Below are 19,773 nucleotides of genomic sequence, written 5' to 3' on the forward strand. Positions count from 1 at the left end.
CGCCCTACCTTTGCCGTAAGATTCGATTTAGATCAGATATTCACTGCATCAATGTCAGATATCGGGGACTACTAGATGTACCAACATAGAACAGAATTTTTCAAACACTCTCTCACGTACAATGTGTCATTAATTTGAAATAAATTGCCAACAGAATTCCGCCAATTAAATAACAAAAATTTTAAAAACAAATTAGGTACATCGCTATTTGCTGACTCAGCAATGTGAGCACCAGGAATCCCATTTTATATGACTGTCTACCTCTGCGGGGGAGAATAAAATAAAATAGAAAGTCGCTTTGCTTTTTCTGAGAAAATTTACATAATTATACATTATTTTTTTATTTTTCTATTTTTTGGGCCTCGACCGAATTTAATAATTTAATAACTTAATTTACCAATTGGATATTTTATTTTTATTTCTTAAATTTAGTCCCTTTTTGTATACATATATAGTTTTTATGTTTTTTTTTACGTTTGAAGCGTTAGGTGGAAGATCAGTCTTCTGGCTGAACCTCGCCCTTCGTCGATTATGTAACTCTAATTGCGTTTGATTTAGAGAGAAATAATTCGAAAATAATAATTATTATTATTATATTTAGGATATTTAAGTCTTCAAAAAAATTGAAAAATATTAGGGACTCTTTTCAAAGAGAGCAACGGCTCTAGACATTCTTTCAACTTTTCACCACAATACCACCTTTTCGTATAAGTAAGTATTATTGTATATTACGGCAGCGAAGATACATCTTTACAGGATCTGAAAAATAGATGTCGAGGCACCTTGTAGCTGAGGAGCTACATTCTAGACCTTTTCTCTTTCAGGGCCGAGCCATATATAATAATAGATATAAGATTGACAATTATACGAGGTTTCTTTACGTATTTTATTTTTTGTATAAACAACACATCACTTGACTACAGTTTTATTTGTTGTTTAATTTTTGCGATTTACCGATAGAAAGTGCCTGGCAGTTAAAAGGGAGAGTGCGATTCATCAGATCTCCAGCTTTTTATACATACATTTCTCAGCACCACCTCTATATATTTGCGTATAAGTGATTTGACTTGAAAATCTAGCAAATTGATATTATTCGTACATTTCATTTTGTATAAGGCTTATAAATTGAGAATAACTTGACAGATTTTCTTACAGAATTTATAGCGTCAGCTTTATCAAAATCTTTTACTTCTGTTAATACTCCGCTACAAATTATGAAGTCTAAAATGTAGTAAGTTTCGCAGCCTACAATTAGACAAATTGTATACGGCAATTTTATCGTGCGAATTTATCCCTACACGTGCCTCCAATACTGCGTGTAGATACTGCTTTGGTATACAAAGCAGTTTTTATTTTGCGTATATATACGGTCTTGGTCCTTAAAGGATTAACGATAAAACGCGATTGATGTAATGTAGCGACCCCGGCTTCTTTCTTTCAACTAGTGACATCAATTCTTCGTGACCTTATCATACAAATAAGTATTATACATACGTTAAGGCAAAAGGCTCTGAAAGATAGAGGCCACGGCGCTACAATCTATACTGTTAAGGATAATGCGCGATGGAGGCAACGCCTCGGACACAAGCACCCTCAGCTTCGTAGCATCAGATGAAGAAATAAAAATTTCTGACACCTACATTGGGAAGCAACAACGCAGAATCCAGTATACTAGATTCGCCTGAGACTGAGACAAATAATAATGGCAATTCAGAACTATCTGCAACCCCGCAAATTAGATCAAAGAGAAAGAGAGAAAAAATATGTGTACAAAATGGTTCAAACTCCGATCAGATGTTTCTTTTTATCATTGTCAGATGACTTTCAAAATATTCCCCATTGCTGCAAATGGGTGTTATAGAATATCATCCACGTTTTACTACTATTTCAAGTGCTCGATCTTTTGATAACTCTACAGATCAACCTCGTGTCAGTTTTCAACAGGTGCAATCACTGGTAACAGAACAGTTATAATTAATTTTTTTGGTGTCCAGTGTCATGCTTAATTCTCATATGGGATAATGGTGCTATTTATATCCAGAGGCGGTGGATGTTTTTGAAGTGTGTTTATAAAATTGGTATGGATACATATCGGTTCGGTTAACTTTATTCTTCACTTTTTGGTTTCTCGAGTATTGCATTTTTGGCGGTTTGTAGTTTTCCAGTGAATAATTCCTGATCTTTTTACACTGCAAGTAGTGCGGTGTCATCTGCATATCTGCCCACCGTAGTCCCCTCCACCTCTAGTAGCCGCGCCAAAAGTCAAGGCCCCTCAATTTAGAGATCGATATCTTCGCAACAGTTTTATGATAGAAATAGCAGTAAAGTTTGTCATCAATGAACATTTGCGTGAATTTGAAAATTTTCGGCTACGCGGTTTTTTTTGAAGGTGCCAGCACCCATCAGACCTAATGGCGCCTGATAGTCTTCTTCTGATTTCTAGAAAAATGTTTTATTGGTGAGAAAAACAAGGCTACCATCATCAAGAAATGATGACATTACGAAGAGTGGTTCAGGCATGTGTTGGCCATAATTCCTGCGAAATCTGTTATTCTGATAGACCAAGCCCCATATTATGTTGGATCCTAATTCTAGAAATCCAACTACCGTGTGGAAAAAAGGGTATATTACTGCATGGCTTCAGTAAAGGAATGTGCCGGTACCCGAAAATTATTTGATCAATCACCAGACCACAGCTTTTACAACTTTCACTCCCTCATCATTGTCAGATATGTTATCTGTTGGATTCTTTGGTACAACAAATTAGGTTCGGCAAGGTAGAATTGCTTTGGTTACCAGTAGCTCACTGCAAATTTAACGTAATTGAAGTAATATGGGCCTATGTTAAAAGTAAAATGGCAAGGAACAACAACACCTTTACAATAACTTTCTCAACTTGTGTCGAGATGCAATTGCTTCAGTTGAGGATAAATACATAGAAAAACATAATCTTATCGATACCGCTATGTACGAAGATCGCCGTAATATCCTTGTCTACGTTGTCTTTTGGAACAGACATCGAGAGAAGAGAGAATCGAAGAAAGAAAAGGTGGACAAATTTGCCGGTATACTAAAAAATGGGGTACTTTTTTTGTCGCGATAAATAGAAAACCACGGAGTTTATCCTTCTAAGTCTGAAGAGTCCGTCCGAGTCGTACGATGCTAATATCTCTATGTAATGTTTTGGGAACGCTTTGCTTAGTTTAGGTATCAAGCCTTCTTAACAACATCTAAGAAAATCGCGGTTTAGTAAGACGCCGTTATGTCGAAAACGGCTGGGTGGATTTCCTCGCGGATTTGACCAAACCATGTCAAATAATGTCGGTTGTCAGAGTCCGTTACCAGTTTTTCAAAATTAGATCTCCATAATTTTTTAAGTGCGATTTAATGGAATAAATTTAAATTAAAGAGAAATAGAAATAAGGTCTGCGGGGTGACGGGGGTTCCGTCCAATCGGAACAGATGGTGCGTGCCAGACAGGACGTCGCGTCTTATTTCTTTATGTAGGTAAGATAAAGGCGCGACGTACTGTCTGGGACGCACCATCTGTTCCGATTGAACGAAACCCTCCTTTCCCCGCATAGCTTATTTCTGTTTCTCTTTAATTTGTAATTCCATTAAATCGCTCTTAAAAAATTAGGGAGCCTTAAATTTGATATGATAACGGAATCCGACAACCGACATTATTTGACATATTTTGGTAAAAACCGCGTTGAAATCCGCCAGGTCGTTTTCGAAATAACCGCATCTTACTAAACCGCGATTTTCCGCGAAACTATATGGAATATCGAAAAAATAAAATAAGCACCATCCATATTTTATCCATTAAGAACACATCGGTTTACCACCAGTTCAAATTTGAAATTTTTTCGTCAAATAGTTTTGGAGAAAAAAGATCGCAAAGTAGACAAAGTTGCTGGCACTCTCAAAAATCGGGTACTTTTTTCATTTAACTGGCGATAAAAGAAAAACCACGGACCCGAAAATTCCCAAATTAAGATTTCCATCGAGCGGTTATGAAGATATTGATCTCTAAAGTGAGATGCCTTGACTTTTTGCAGGGATAGTAGTCTATTGTTGATGGCTTTTGCTCAAATTAATAATCAGGGATTTGGTTATTAATTGGCCTCAGTTTTTGCGCAGTAGCATCTTGAAGAACTTTGAGACTATGGGTAATAGTTAAATCAATTTGTATGATTTGACGTCGTTAAGTTGTTTCATGATAACCTCTGCAACTTTTTAACACCCCTGTATATGTTTTAATATAAAGGCTGCATTGAATAGGTAGGTCAGCATGACTATAGCTTTTTTTAGGTAGGTGCTTAGGGATTTCCCAGTAATAAGATCGAATTTTGGAGTTTTCTTTGGATTCAGGTTAGTTCTTGTCTTATCTGCTACTTCTTTCTAACTAACTGATGTGATATGATCCGATCTTTGGTTTTCAATATTGGTCATTTCTTAATCCAATTTTCAGCAAACAGCGTTACTTTGTGTCTGGCCCATAGTTCATTATTGTTTCCAATAGGAAGAATAGGTTTCTTGATCTCATGGATTCTTGTTCAAACTTTCCTGAGTCTTCAGAATTTCTTTTCTAAGTTTCTTGGTCTTGTTAAATATTTCAGCTGCCTTTTCTAGTTGTTCATCCATTCTAAGACTAGAAGCTTTTGTTTAGTAGTTTTGTTAGTAAGAATAGCTGTGGTTGCCCTTTTTAGCATTCTTTCACTTAAGTGATTCATGTCAAAGTTCTCTTTATCTTCTATGAAGTGAGTGTAGTTACAGCTCCCCTCTTAGATTGCTTTCCTTAAATCTCTTCCTTTGGTCATGGTTAGTCTAAATCACTAAATCGCGTGCAGTTTCATATCAAAAGATAGGGTTGCACCCATCTGGATTTCCCCGGATATGTTCTACTTTCGAAGATGGTGCTATTAGGATGCTTGTAGATCTACAATAAAGCTTTGCATGGCATCTAAACTTTTGTTGTCGATTATAACGATATTTAGTCAAACCCTTAATAATACAGATGATTGACCTCGTATTGAAAAGGTTTAAAAATCGCAAAGTGACTTATGATACCAGAAAAACAGTAAATCTGGCAACGCTACGAATGTATAATCTGGAATCTTTGTATCCCAAATTTTGTACGACTCTGGCTACTTATTTAGTAAGATAGTAAATTAGGCGTTTCAAAGAGTTTTGTTCCACTCTGTATTAAAGAAAGGTGAATGAAAAGAAATGTTATTACTATAGCAAACATTGTCAGAAGTGTCTCCAAGCCATTTTCCATTTATACAATAAGCAACGCCGCCTCCTATTAAATTGGTAGGTCTATATCCAGGGTTACATTTAACCGTAATACTTGTCCCTTTATCTACTGGATCATTAGGAACATATTTGCGGCCGGTGGGAAAGTAACGTTGACCATTTGGTGGATGATTTAACAGACGACAACCGCCACTAAAAAATTAAAAAGAAAAAAACGATAAATAAAAAAACATCTGTGTAAGATTAAAAACATTTTCATACTCAGGTACATCACCGCCTGTAGATGGTGTAACTGGCACTACAACCGTTGTAACCGGCACTACAACTGATGTAACCGGAGGTGTTGAGTCACATCCAAATTCATCGGAACCGTCTGCACATTCTTTGATACCATTGCATCGTGAGTTTTTATCCACGCAAGCGCCATAATTACATTTGATCAAGAAAGAAGCGCATACGTTTCCTCTGCACGAATCCACTGTTTCATCCGAACCATCACTACAGTCTTTTCGACCATCGCATACTAAAAATGCGTTTATACACTCATCATTTTGGCAACGAAATTCAGTTGGGCTGAAATGAATATGTATGATTTAAAACAAATATATTATGTTGATTTTGTTTTATTACCTGCAAGCTGAAGAACCGGTTGTACAACCTTGCCCAGTTTCATCCGAATTATCAGCACAATCTTTAATACCATTACAGAGTTTTTCTTTGTTTATACAAGCTCCATAATTGCATTTAAATAAAAATGAAGGACATCTAAGTAAATAAAATAATTCGGTTAATTAAAAAAATTATTTTTTGCTTGACTCATTAGTTAACTAACGGAAGAGCAGAGCACATTTTCTCAGTTTCATCGGAACCATCCTTACACTCAACAGTGCCATCGCAAACATTATCCGTAGAGATGCAGTCTCCATTCTCACAATTAAATCTTCAAATTAAGAAAATTACAATTATTTTTTTGATATCATTTCGGCGTTGATTTGGAGTTGTAAATTTATGTCAACCATTTTTATAATACTTATAAAGGTTAATGATACTTTACCCACAGTTTTGTCTTTTTACTCTGCTTAATGTGGAATTATAACTAGGAAATTTCCAAAAATTGTGGGCTTCCGAAAATGAAATACCTAGAAATTTAAAAAACAATGCGTAATATAAATATTAAAAAATTTAATGTATTCAAAAGTAAAGTTTTGGAAATTTTTTAAGCATCAAGATTGCTTTATTGCAGATTGAAGTATCAAAATGATCAAGATTTTAGTCAATCACCAAGTCAATCTGACTTAGTTCACCTGGAAGCTACGAGGATTGCTATTTCGATCGCCAGTGATGAAAAATCACTAATAATCGTCCTAAGCACAAAGAAAACGATCGATTTCCTCCATTTACATCTAACTAAGCAAGTTCATATGACTAACGATGGTCCGAAGACTAATTCAAATGTCTGAAAGACCATTTAAGAAACTTGCAAATCCATCACCTACCAAGTTAGTGCAGAAACCCAGCTATAATGGAAAAACTTAATAATGTTGTTATCGAGACCAAGCCCATATACATGAAAATATGGGTTACGATATGGTGTAGGAATAATGAGCTCACTATTAATCCGAACAAAGTAGAAATAGTCCATTCAGTTGGAGAACGAAGCTTTAATTAAAAGTTCCATTGAAGAACTTAATTGAGTGATTATACAGATCTGCCATAGGCTCCTTAAAAGGAAGTGGGGTCTTAAACCACGACTGGCTCACTGGGCCTATGTGGCAATAATCAGATCCATGGTCGCCTCTGCTTCATTAGTTTGGTGGTCAAAAATAAATCACAAGGCAGCACAACAATAGTTGACACAAATCGAGCGGCTTGCATGTCTTAATATAACGGGTGCAATGAGATCTTGCCCGATGGCTACCCTTGAAGATCTACTCGGTCTTACATCACTTCACTTGTATATACAAAAAGAAGCAGCTAGCTTTGTCACTAAAGCCATGCTCTTCACGCGAACCCATACCTAAACCACTTGATTCAAATTAAAACAGATCTTATACCCAAGAAATATAATTTCTATCAACCATATAGACTAAAATTTATGTTTGAGACCATTTAGTCATCCTCATGTTTGATGGACGAAGGGTGAACCTCAACTCAAAAGAGATTAAATGCCCTAAAGCTGGGATACAATCATTTTTCATGCTGAAGTTTTTGTCAGAAACTTCTACACCGTTTTGAACCAAGAAAAGAGTTAGGAAGGGGCACCGATAATCGTCTTTGCGGAGAGTTGGGTTGCCCTAAAGGCAATTCAGGTCTACACGTGAGAATCCGCAATAGTCAAGGAATGTACCGATAACCTAAGAAAACTCGCTAGGGATAATTAAGTTACTCTATGGTAGGTTTCAGATCAAAGAGGCAGCGAATATGCTCTTTATTGGACTCCAACCCGGCTGTAAACTACAAAAAAGCCACTTAAAGCAGGTGATTAACACATGGGAGAACTTAAAAGAAGCCTTGCGCTGGAAAGAATTTCCAGGGCACATGCAGGCGAAGAGTATGATAACTCTGTCGCAAAAGAAAACCAAAGAGGTTTTTTACCTCAACAAAGAGGACTTAAGGTCGCTCTCAGATTTCCTGACCTGAGCTGAGGATCAAATTTATCGACTTTGCAACGACAAGTCAGAGACTACTGAACATATTCCTTGTGATACAAAACTTTCGGAAATGTTTGCTTGATACCTACTGACATAAAGGAACAAGACTTTGGAATAATACTAAGGTTCAAAACAAAGACCTAGATCTGCCCTAAATCTAAAGAATTAAAAATTGGAGAAACAATTGCTTTTCGAAAAGGAAAAGTTTGTGGAATGATAAGAAAGATCTGTTAGCTATATCATTTACAGTGCATCAATAGTGAATGTAGAGAACTGCAAAGAAACAAAAAAACGTCAACTTGCGTTGGATTATAACCAGATCATCCTATGTTGGTTGTACCTTGAAAAAGAGGAAAAATAATATAAAAAGGCTTTCATTCACCTCTTAGGTCTGCCAATATTGAATGTATTAATCTTTACAAAAAATCTGGCTGTGAAACTCTCCATTACAAAATATAAAACTACCACGATTTCAAGAATAGACTCAATATATAAATACTCAATATATTGTACCTGGAATAACGTTACCCAACACACTATATCTGGAATCCCTGATCTAGCAAAGAATCTTGATCTGATAGAACATTCCATATGGCCATACTTAAAGTTATTTACCCTATTGAACAAAGATGACTTTGCACAATATCTCAAATGGATATTGTGCAATACACATAACCTAACCCAACATAATTTACCAGGAAGTCCTGGATATTAAATGCAATAGATGCTTGATATGAACAACGTAGTAATCATAATAATTAACTACAATTATTAATAAAACACTGCAGGAATTTATAATTTACACACTGTTGATACAGATAGAGTAGCAGAGGAAATTTTCAACAGTATCTGCACTTTTGGGCAATCACAATCTATGCGTTTCCTAGGTTTTTCTCGGTTAGTTATTCTCAAATCTTTCTTCTCGCCGTCTCGTTTGTTTTCAGTTTCGTAATTATCTGTATTATTATAGATCAGCGATTCCCAACCGGTGGGTCGCGACCCACAAGGGTGTCATATTTTACTTAAATAAGTTTGACTCAACGAAACTGTTGCTTATTATTTTTCTTCTTTGCAACAAATGAGCAAACGAACCTAGCTTCGAATCTAGTTTTATAATATATCGCACAAGTATAAGTGTTTGTTTATAGTGTTCTTAGATTACGTCTAAAACCGTCTGTTCTATTATTTACTGTTTTGGTAAGTAACAATATAAAATATTATTAATTCCAAATATTTAAACACTACTATTCTTTTAAATTTTCAGTGAAGATTTTATTTTAAAATTAAAATCATGGAGAAAAAGAAAATATTCTGAGAATTATTTAAAGTTTGGATTTACGGTCGTTATTAATAACGGGACAGAAGCGCCACAGTGTGTTTTATGCAATGCTGTTTTGAGTTCTGAGTCTATGAAACCTTCAAAACTTAAACGCCACTTAGAAACAAAACATTCCGAATATATTACTAAAGACTTGGACTTTTTTAAACGGCATGAGAGTGCCTTAAAACAACAAAAATTGGATTTTACTAGGTCGTTTCAACAACAAAACCAAGCTGTAGTTCAAGCATCATATGAAATTGCATTGGAAGTTGCAAAAAATAAAAAAAACCCATACAATTGCAGAAACCCTTATTAAAGTCCGTTAAGCTAATTCTTGATGATACGAGTGAGACTAAAATGCGTAATATATTCTTATTCAACAACACAATTCAAAGGCGCATTTCAGACATGTCCAAAGACGTGTTGGAACAAATTTTATCTGAAATAAAGGCGTCTCCTGTGTTTTCAATTCAACTTGACGAGTCCACTGACGTTAGTTCATGTTCCCAATTATTAGTTTTCGTAAGATATATTCACTCGGACCGTATCAAAGAAGAGTTTCTGTTTTGCAAACCCCTAAAAACAACTACGAAAGGTCAAAATGTCATGGATATGATAAGTTCGCTTTTTGAAAGTAATGATTTACAGTGGAAAAAATTACGTGGAATATGCACTGACGGAGCACCAGCAATGCTTGGATGTAGTCTGGCTTTCAATCAAAAATTAATTGCACCGCAAGCAAAGGGAATACATTATATGATTCACCGATATACCCTTGCCAGTAAGACACTCCTCAAGCATCTGCAAGAAGTCCTCAACTCTTTGGTAACAATTGTCAATTACATAAAAAGTAGTGCTCTAAATACGCGTTTGTTCAAGGAATTTTGCAAAAATATGAACACAGATCATGAAGTTCTTCTCTTTTATACTGCTGTGCGTTGGTTGTCAAAAGGAAATGTTGTTGGCCGCGTATATGCATTGGAAAAAGAAAGTTTTTAGAATTAAAAGACAAACATGACCTTGTGATTCATTTTAATAACAAGAATTGAATCCAAGGGTAGCGTATTTATCCGATATTTTAGATCAGCTAAACAACCTTCAAGCACTTGAGTGTGAAATCCAGCGTTATTTTCCAGAATTCTCTGAGCAAGAAGCTGCATTTGTGCGAAAGCCTTTTCATGCTTTCATCGATATAACCGAAATTGAGACAGTAGCAGAGAGGGGAGGTAGAGATAGATAGATATATAAAGGCCAGGAGAAAATGCAAAGAGGGAGCTGAAGGAAAGGGAGGCTGAGAAGATTCGAAGATGGAGTTGAAAGAGGAAAATGAGGTATGGAGATACTTAAAGAGGATGAGGAAGGGAAGAGAGGAAGTCGGCAGAGATATACAAATAACTGAATGGAGAACCTACTTCATGGGATTGTTGGGAGGGGTGGAAGAGAGAAGACTGGGGGATGGAGAGCGAGGGGTGCAAGCAGGAAAAGAGATAACACTGGAAGAAATGGAGGCAGTGTTGAGGGGACTGAAAAGGAGAAGGGCTCCAAGAGAGGATGAGATCCAAACTGAGGCATGGTTGGAGGCGACGGAAACGGTGATGAAGAAGCTATGGAAGGTAATAAACGTGGAGGATGGGAATAATATGCCCACTGTATAAAAAGGGAAATAAAGGGGTGGTGAGTAATTATAGAGGGATCACCCTGTTGGACACAACTTTCAAAATTTATGCAAAGATACTGCTGGGGAGGTTGGAAGAGGAAATGGCGAGGGGAGAATTATTGCCGGATGTTGACAATATATACATTCTGAAACACCTGGTAGATAGGGAGTTGAACAAGAAGGGGGGAAAGCTGTATACATTGTTTATTGACCTGAAGGCTGCATTCGATAACGTGGATAGAGAGAAGTTGTGGGAGGAAATGAGGAAGAGTGGTATAACAGAACAACTGATAGGGAGGGTGAAGGAGATGTACAGGGAGGCGATGGCCAAGGTTAAAGTGGGGGAAGAGTTAAGTGAGGTATTCTGGACGACAAAGCGATTGAGACAGGGGTGCCCGCTTAGTCCCACACTATTTGCAATATATACGGCGGACTTGGAAAAGAGACTTGCGAAGGGGCAAATTGGTGGGGTGGTGATAAGAGGAACAAAGGTGCACGCCTTGGCGTACGCGGACGATTTGGTGGTCGTGGCTAGAGAGGCGGTGGAGATGAAGGAGATGATGAGGTGCCTGGAAAGATATTTTAAAGCGAAGGTGTTGGAGGTAAACGTCGAGAAAACAAAGATAATGAAGTTCTGCAAAGGGAGAAGAAGAAAGAAGGAGGAATGGAGGTGGCAGGGAAGAGAGATAGGGCAAGTGAAAGAGTACACGTACCTGGGATATGGTTTCCCGGAATGTAATAAGATCGGGGCGCACGTGAGGGCGATGGCAAAAGGAACATCTGGAGGTGTATATACAGGATGATTCAAAAAACCGCTGACAAATTTCTAGGGCAGGTAATATGTACATCAAAAATTAAGATGAAAAGTCTTAATATACACAGTTAATCAATTAATATACATGGGTTGGGTTAATTACATGGGGATTGCGTTGATCAAAATTTTATAAGAGGCCAATTGATAGATAATTGATCACTTTAAACGAAAATACTGCTCGTTTGACAAAATTAGCAATGGAGTAGTCAATATTTTTAAAAAAGGACTTTTTATTGCATATAATGTATAATTTTAAAGAAACTTTGACCAGCTATATCTCGTTAAGAAGGCATTTGCGACCTCAAATAGTAAATTAAGAGTATTCATCTTAATTTTTGATGTATCATCTACTCTAGAAGTATGTCAGCGGTTTTTTGAATCATCCTGTATATACAGGGTGATTCATAAGTAATGGGCCAAATTGTAAATGTACGTTCAGGAGGCCAAAATAATAATATTTTCATTAACACTAATGGGTCTTAGTCTGCTCCTTACTGAGATACAGGATGTTAAAGCGAAAAAAATAAAATAGATTTTTGTTAATAGATCAGCTACTTTTCTACATAATGACTCATAGTTGACTTATAGTTTTTGTAAGGGTAAACAATAATGTGTGAGAGGATTCGAGTTAACTCGTAGATGTCGCCACATGCGCCATATGAATTAGATGAAATCAGCTACAAATTTTTTATCGCTCATTATTTTACAACATACTTGTTTAATTTGGATAGCCCCATCATTTCTGTAGAAAAAAGCTATACTTCTTTGATCTTGAAAATATTAACGATTTTCGAGATATTTGAATTTTACTAATTCACTACACTACATTTCACGGTGGTCGACGTAGCATTAATCTGTTAAGACACAAGCATGGCATGGAATGTTGACATTTACCTAACCGTAATTGATAATTGATAACAATATTAAACTGAAACCATAAAAAAATTACGTAATAAAACAATTTATTGTACGCCAGTTAATAAAACGAAATACAACATTAGAACAGACTTGAACTAAGACCACTTACGACAACTGTTATCAAAACCTACATGTTAATGTTGTGCGAATTTAAATTAAATTTAAGCTTAATTATGAGCTACTGCAAAAGGTTTTCAACATGACCACCACCAGCATTTATACACGCATTTAACCGTTTGGTTAAGGATTGTCTGACTTTAAAAAATGTAGCAGGATTATTTCGTATTGAATTGGCTGCATCTTGAATTCTATTCCATAACTCGTCTCGTGTATTTATAGTAGGTTCAGCATAGACCATTGATTTCATGTAACCCCACACATAAAAATCAAGTGGATTAAAATCGGGACTGCGAGGTGGCCACTGAAATTCACTACCACGTCCAATCCAACGGTGAGGGAATGTTTCATTCAGATGTTCGCGCACAGCACGTGAAAAATGTGGAGGAGCACCGTCTTGCATGAACCACATATTTCTTCTTAGTTGTAATGGAAGATCTCCCAAGAAGTCGACTAAGTCATTATTTAAAAAAATTAAATATGACTCTCCATTTAAATTAGGAGGTAATTCAACTGGGCCCAGTAATGTATTGCCTATTACACCGCACCACACATTTATTTTAAACTCGTGCTGGAAATGTCTATCTTTTTTTAAACGAGGGTTTTCGGTTTCCCAGGCATGACTATTTCGCCAATTAAAAACTCCGCGTCTGGTAAAGGTTGCTTCATCCGTGAAAAGAATGTTATTTAGGAATGTTGGATTATTATTCAATTTTCCTTTTAGCCACTGACAAAATTGAACTCTGATTCGATAATCTATTGGAAGTAAATTTTGCACAGGTATATAATGATAGGGATATAAATTTTCCTTGTGTAAAATTCTAGTCACGGATGGTTGGCTTATTCCAGTTGCTGCAGACAATCGACGAGTGCTTATTTCAGAATTTTGCGCAATTCTTACCAAAATTTCATCTTCTTGCTGCGGAGTGATAATCTTAGGACGTCCTGTATGATATTTTGGACGAAATGAACCTGTTTCACCCAATCGATTATAAATATTTTGAAATATCTTCCGGTTTGGCTGCCTTCTGTAAGGGTACATTTCACGATATTTTCTGGATGCTGCTTGCCCAGAAAAACGTTCTTGTGCATAAACGCATAACATGTCTCTCATTTCTTCGTTTGAAAAGTGATTATGTCTCGGCATTTTGATTTATGTTAGGACAAGAATGAATCAGTTTACTTAACAATAAAATGTTTTAAACTATTCATTAAACGTAAAAGCTCATTGACGTTTCATAATTCATATGGCGCATGTGGCGACATCTACGAGTTAACTCAAATCCTCTAACACATTATTGTTTACCCTTACAAAAACTATAAGTCAACTATGAGTCATTATGTAGAAAAGTAGCTGATCTATTAACAAAAATCTATTTTATTTTTTTCGCTTTAACATCCTGTATCTCAGTAAGGAGCAGACTAAGACCCATTATTGTTAATGAAAATATTATTATTTTGGCCTCCTGAACGTACATTTACAATTTGGCCCATTACTTATGAATCACCCTGTATAGTAGAATGTATAGTAGAAGGGAAAATTGTAAATATTAAAAAACAATAAAATGCTTATAATATTAATTTCATTTGGGTCCACATACCTGTGTGAAAGTGGATTTTTGTCCCTGTTACAAATAAAATCAAAATCCAGAAATAAACTTGAAATTGAGGATGATATGAGATTGGCCTTAACAACAACAAAACCAAGGATTTTAAAACTTGTTGGACAAATGCAGGCGCAATCATCGCACTGATTTACCTTAGGTTTTAGTTAATATCTACCTGTATCTCTAAAATTCTGTTTTGTTAAATAATAGATAGAAAATATACACGGTTGTGAAGTTAGCCATAGATTCTAGCCATAGATTTAAAAATCGAAAAATGACCGATTTTTGCAACTCGAAACGCAAATTAAAATTCATATTTGATTTTACTCTTAGAATAACCCATATACAAAAATTTACGGGGGGTGTTTTCATTTAAGGGAGTAAAAAAATCCCAAAGTTGTGAACATTGCGTGCGCGCGTATACTGTTCGACCAAAATCGAAAAATGACTAATTTCTGCAACTCGAAACGCAAATTAAAATTCATATTTGAGTTTAACGGTTTTAGAATAACCCGTATACAAAAATTTACGGGGGGGTGTTTTCATTTAAGGGAGTAAAAAAATCCCAAAGTTGTGAACATTGCGTGCGCGCGTATACTGTTCGACCAAAATCGAAAAATGACTAATTTCTGCAACTCGAAACGCAAATTAAAATTCATATTTGAGTTTAGCGGTCTTAGAATAACCCGTATACAAAAATTTACGGGGGGGTGTTTTCATTTAAGGGAGTAAAAAAATCCCAAAGTTGTGAACATTGCGTGCGCGCGTATACTGTTCGACCAAAATCGAAAAATGACTAATTTCTGCAACTCGAAACCCAAATTAAAATTCATATTTGAGTTTAGCGATCTTAGAACAACCCCTATACAAAAATTTATGGGGGGTAATTGTAATTAACGTTTTTAAAACATATGCTTCGTTTTTGATTTTTTCTATTAATTCATCCTTAGAGTTGACTTGTGTAAACATAGGGTGTATGTTAGGTGTATGTTCTTTCATGTGGCCCCACACATAAAAATCAAGGGGCGTCAAATCAAGACTCCTTGCAGGCTATGGAATTAGATCTCCTCTCCCAATCCAACCATTAGGAAACATTTCATTTAATGAATTTTCAACATTTTGGGAATAGTGTGCAAGGCATTCATCTGGAAAGCCACATTACATCTGTTTTCTAAAGGTACATGGTCAAGCAGGCCTATTAAATTGTTATGTAAAAATTCATTGTATGCTGCGCTAGTTAAATCATCCGGTAAAAAATAAGGACCAATTAAATTATTTCCAATGAGCCCCATCCACAAGTTTACGCAAAATTTTCTTTGATTGTTCATTTCCCTTGTTAGATGCGGATTTTGAATACGGTGAAAATGATTTAAGAATACAGTTCATTAATGGATGTCCGAGAATTGTTAAGAAAAACTAGTAACTTCCCAACGGAAAGAGTACAACATATACTATCAAAACAAATTTTTTACTTCGGTCGATGCATCAGACTTTGATATTATTGCTCTCAGTGAAACTTGAGTCAAGAAGAGCGTCCTAGACTACGAGATCTTTCCAGACAGGTATGACGTTTTTAGATGTGATCGATCTTTCCATAAGGGTGGAGAGATGTTACTGGCTGTTAATTCCGGAGTTGCTACTTCGAATATCATGATTGTCTCCTGTCCTATTGAATCAATTGACTTGAAAGCTGTACGGATTGACTTTAAAAAGACGAAATCGGCCTTTAACATTGTTGTCTGCTATTTCCCACCTGTTACACCTGGAGGAATGTATGTATAGTTACACCTTCGATTACATTGAATCAATGTTGGATATGTCTTTGGATACCATAGTCATGGGTGATTTTAATATTGAAGTAATAATGACTTTCTGCAATTAAATAATGTAATGAATATCATTGATAGAACTCTTGATTTGATACTTGCTTCCTCAAACTTGAGTTTCAAATTAAACAGTGAGACTTTACATTGGTACGAGAAGATAATTACCAATCGGCATTACTACTTACTATTTCGGTAACGGTGCCTACACATTTGATAGCTCGAGATGTTATCTTATCTGCCTGACATGTACGAGGTACTGCTTAACATCGACTGGACTCATCTATTTACGTTATCATCGGTTGAACAATACTGTAATGTTTTTTATGAAGCATTGTACAACGACCTGGACGCTCACGTACTTAAATCTGAGGGCAAGCATGCAAGCTCGAAATATCCTGTATGGCATTCAATTAACCTAATAAGAATGCTTAGATTAAAAAAACACCACCATAAATTGTATAGAAAAACTCATTGCAGATATCATCGCACAAGTTTATGTCAAATCTCTGAGGGACATAAGAAAAGAACCAAAAAACGTTTGGCGTTTTGTTAATATAAGCAGAAACAATATAAGATCTCCAGGCTCTCTTAAGTGTGTCCGATTTGCCAACAGTAGTTAACTTATTTGTCGATCATTTTGAGGCTATGTACTGTCCTGCATCATTTGGTAACCTACTGGTAACGATCACGCTGTTTATGATACTAATTCTGTCACCTTTGGTATCTCCGAAGTCAGTTACGACGAAATGGTTGAATCTTTCAAAAAATTCAAGACAAAGGCTACAATTGGCCCAGATGAGATTCCTACATTTTTAGTCAACGATTGCGCCCCTACACTCTCACATCCGTTCTTACATATTTTCAACCTAATAATCAAAAACTCTAAATTTCCAAGCGCGCACGCGATGTTCAGAACCTTGTGATTTTTTTACTTCCTTAAATGAAAACACCCCCCCGTAAATATTTGTATACGGGTTACTCTAAAACCGCTAAACTCAAATATTAATTTTAATTTGCGTTTCGAGTTGCAGAAATTGGTGATTTTTCGATTTTGGTCGAACAGTATACGCGCGCACGCGATGTACACAACTTTGGGATTTTTTTTACTCCCTTAAATGAAAACACACCCCCGTAAATATTTGTATACGGGTTACTCTAAAACCGCTAAACTCAAATATTAATTTTAATTTGCGTTTCGAGTTGCAGAAATTGGTGATTTTTCGATTTTGGTCGAAACGTATACACGCGCACGCGATGTTCACAACTTTGGGATTTTTTTACTCCCTTAAATGAAAAAACCCCCCCGTAAATTTTTGTATACGGGTTATTCTAAGAGTGCTAATCTCAAATATGAACTTTAATTTGCGTTTCGAGTTGCAGAAATCGGTCATTTTTCGATTTTAAAATCTATGGCTAGAATCTATGGCTAACTTCACAACCGTAAAATATACTACCTATGTACTTTTTTACTTTATTTTATTTCTATACTTTACTATTTTTTTTTTATCTAATAATTCTAATATGAACCTAATATAAGGGGGTCGTGAACCTTTTGTAAAAAAAAAACCGCTGTTATAGATGTTGTTTTTGTAGCATCAAATGTGGAAGTTTTGTAGTACAAAAATCAGCTATGTGTTCTTAAATTATAACTCTAACAAATGTTTGACAGCGATGAAATGGTACGAGAAAGCCCTTTGGATAAGGACGATTTGATCGAATTTATTGCCAGATAATACTATGTTAGCAAAACTGATTTTCTGGGACACCCAATCTTTTAACATCAATACATTATTTATATCATACTCGATACATTTATCTTTAAAAATAAACGAGATGTGAGCTACTTTCGGTTTAAATGCCAACTTTAATTTTTCAATATTCTTAACCTTCATTAAAAATCCTTTAAGACGATTAAATTAAAAGAAAAAAGTTATCTCTTATATAGAAAAAGATAAAACTACAGACGTAGCTTGGGAATTGGGAATTCCTATAAGCGTAAAAAGAAGGAAAGTGGGTATTCCCATTCATTAATAAATCATTAATAAAATAAAAAATAACTTACATAATAAGAAAATAACCAAAATTTTTAACTTGTTATCACCAAAAACGCTCTCAAACTTATTATCCATATTAATAACAATAATATCACGAATGAAAAACTACAAAAAAATATCACCACACTAAAATAAGTAACACTTCACAAAATCAAAGTAATCACAAAAATTTTAATATTTCGCGAAAACTTTTGTATTTGGCACGTTCGCTTCGTAGCGAAAACCAGTTGCTGACTTGACACAAAACATAACAAGAACTGGTTATCGTCTTCTTCAATCGGTTGGTGTTTTAGTGTAAAAACCGACGAAGCAAAGCAACTACTAAAAGATAAACAACAATAAAACTCGATCAGCGATGCCAGTCCGCCGCTACGACGAAGGTTGCTCAAGGTCTTCAACCAGTAGAAACGAACGAAAACGGTATAATCGGAGGAGATTACCGGACGACTTCGTTCTCGGAATTCGAGTTGGGTCAGTAAAAGGTCGCTGATACTGATAAAATCCCCAGAGTTTTGAAATTTTATTGTTTTAAACTTAATACTTATACGTCATTTGGTTAAAAAAATGTTTTTGAGATAAAATTAATTATCTTAAGTAGAAAAAGCTTATGTTAAAAAGATTATTTGGTTGAAATATTAATTAGTACTTTTTTTGGGTAAAACTTAAAATCAATTAAATGACATTGACACCAAAAAGATTTTAGTACTCTTTTGATAATTATCGTAGTCAGTTTCTAGGCCTTTAGTTGTATATCTTTTAAATACTTCTTCTTTCTGGCTGATTTAAGTACTGTTTACTATCTAAGACGTTATCTATTATATAAAATTGGCTATATTTAGCGTATTTGCAAAAATAAAATCGCTATATTTTCTACCAATTTTTGTTGAAATAGTTTCGGTTATAACGAATGTTTACCTCTTTTTGAGAAAACTCTAGAATGTGATTCTAGTTGTCAACTTATACGCGGTTTGATTAAGCTATTCTTTAAAAGATGGCGATTGTTTGCGTTTGATGAATTTGTAAAAATCAATGAATAAATATCACTTTCAAAGATTCCTCATTTCCCAATATTCTACTATCCAATTTTGATAAACAATATCTCATCAAAGTCGTTAATTACAAAACAATGATTTTTAACAAAAAGCAAAAGAACAACATTTAATAGTCTTGAACACATTCTATAAATTACCACCAAGGAGAGTATACACACGGAAATCGCCAGTGGATAAACCAGGAAATATCATCAGAAACCAAATCGATTACATATTAAACGATTGAAGATATAAAAACTCTTTCATATCGGTTATAAGTTATAATTTATCCATGCACATCAACATCAGTTAGAATCTAACTGATGTAAATAAATGGTATTAAAACTTATTCCAATCGGTTCAGTAGTTTTAAAACAATGGCCCATAATATGTGAAAAAGGGATTTTTTAGACAAAATGTGAACCAAAAATTCATTCAATATCCGTGGAGAGTCGCAGAAAACTCGTTTGCTCTTTTTACAAGACAACAAGGTACGCAGGATGAGAATCGGTGGA

At 35.3% G+C, this 19,773-nt stretch overlaps 1 protein-coding gene across 1 annotated transcript in view; it reads right to left on the reverse strand.

Annotated features, from left to right (window-relative positions):
• Positions 1-18,651, reverse strand: part of LOC111416508 (modular serine protease-like) — a 32,845-nt gene extending 14,194 nt beyond the window's left edge. Inside the window, exons 1-6 of the mRNA XM_023048549.2 lie at positions 18,236-18,651; positions 6,317-6,401; positions 6,095-6,202; positions 5,893-6,027; positions 5,524-5,835; positions 5,243-5,454 (exon numbers count right to left, since the gene is read on the reverse strand). Coding sequence (XP_022904317.2) covers positions 5,243-5,454; positions 5,524-5,835; positions 5,893-6,027; positions 6,095-6,202; positions 6,317-6,401; positions 18,236-18,302 — 919 coding nt within the window. The 5' untranslated portion in view covers positions 18,303-18,651. The remainder of the gene's footprint in view (positions 1-5,242; positions 5,455-5,523; positions 5,836-5,892; positions 6,028-6,094; positions 6,203-6,316; positions 6,402-18,235) is intronic.
• Between the last annotated feature and the right edge of the window lie 1,122 nt (positions 18,652-19,773).

This window comes from Onthophagus taurus, chromosome 3, assembly GCF_036711975.1.
Source record: "Onthophagus taurus isolate NC chromosome 3, IU_Otau_3.0, whole genome shotgun sequence".
Lineage (NCBI taxonomy): Eukaryota > Metazoa > Arthropoda > Insecta > Coleoptera > Scarabaeidae > Onthophagus > Onthophagus taurus.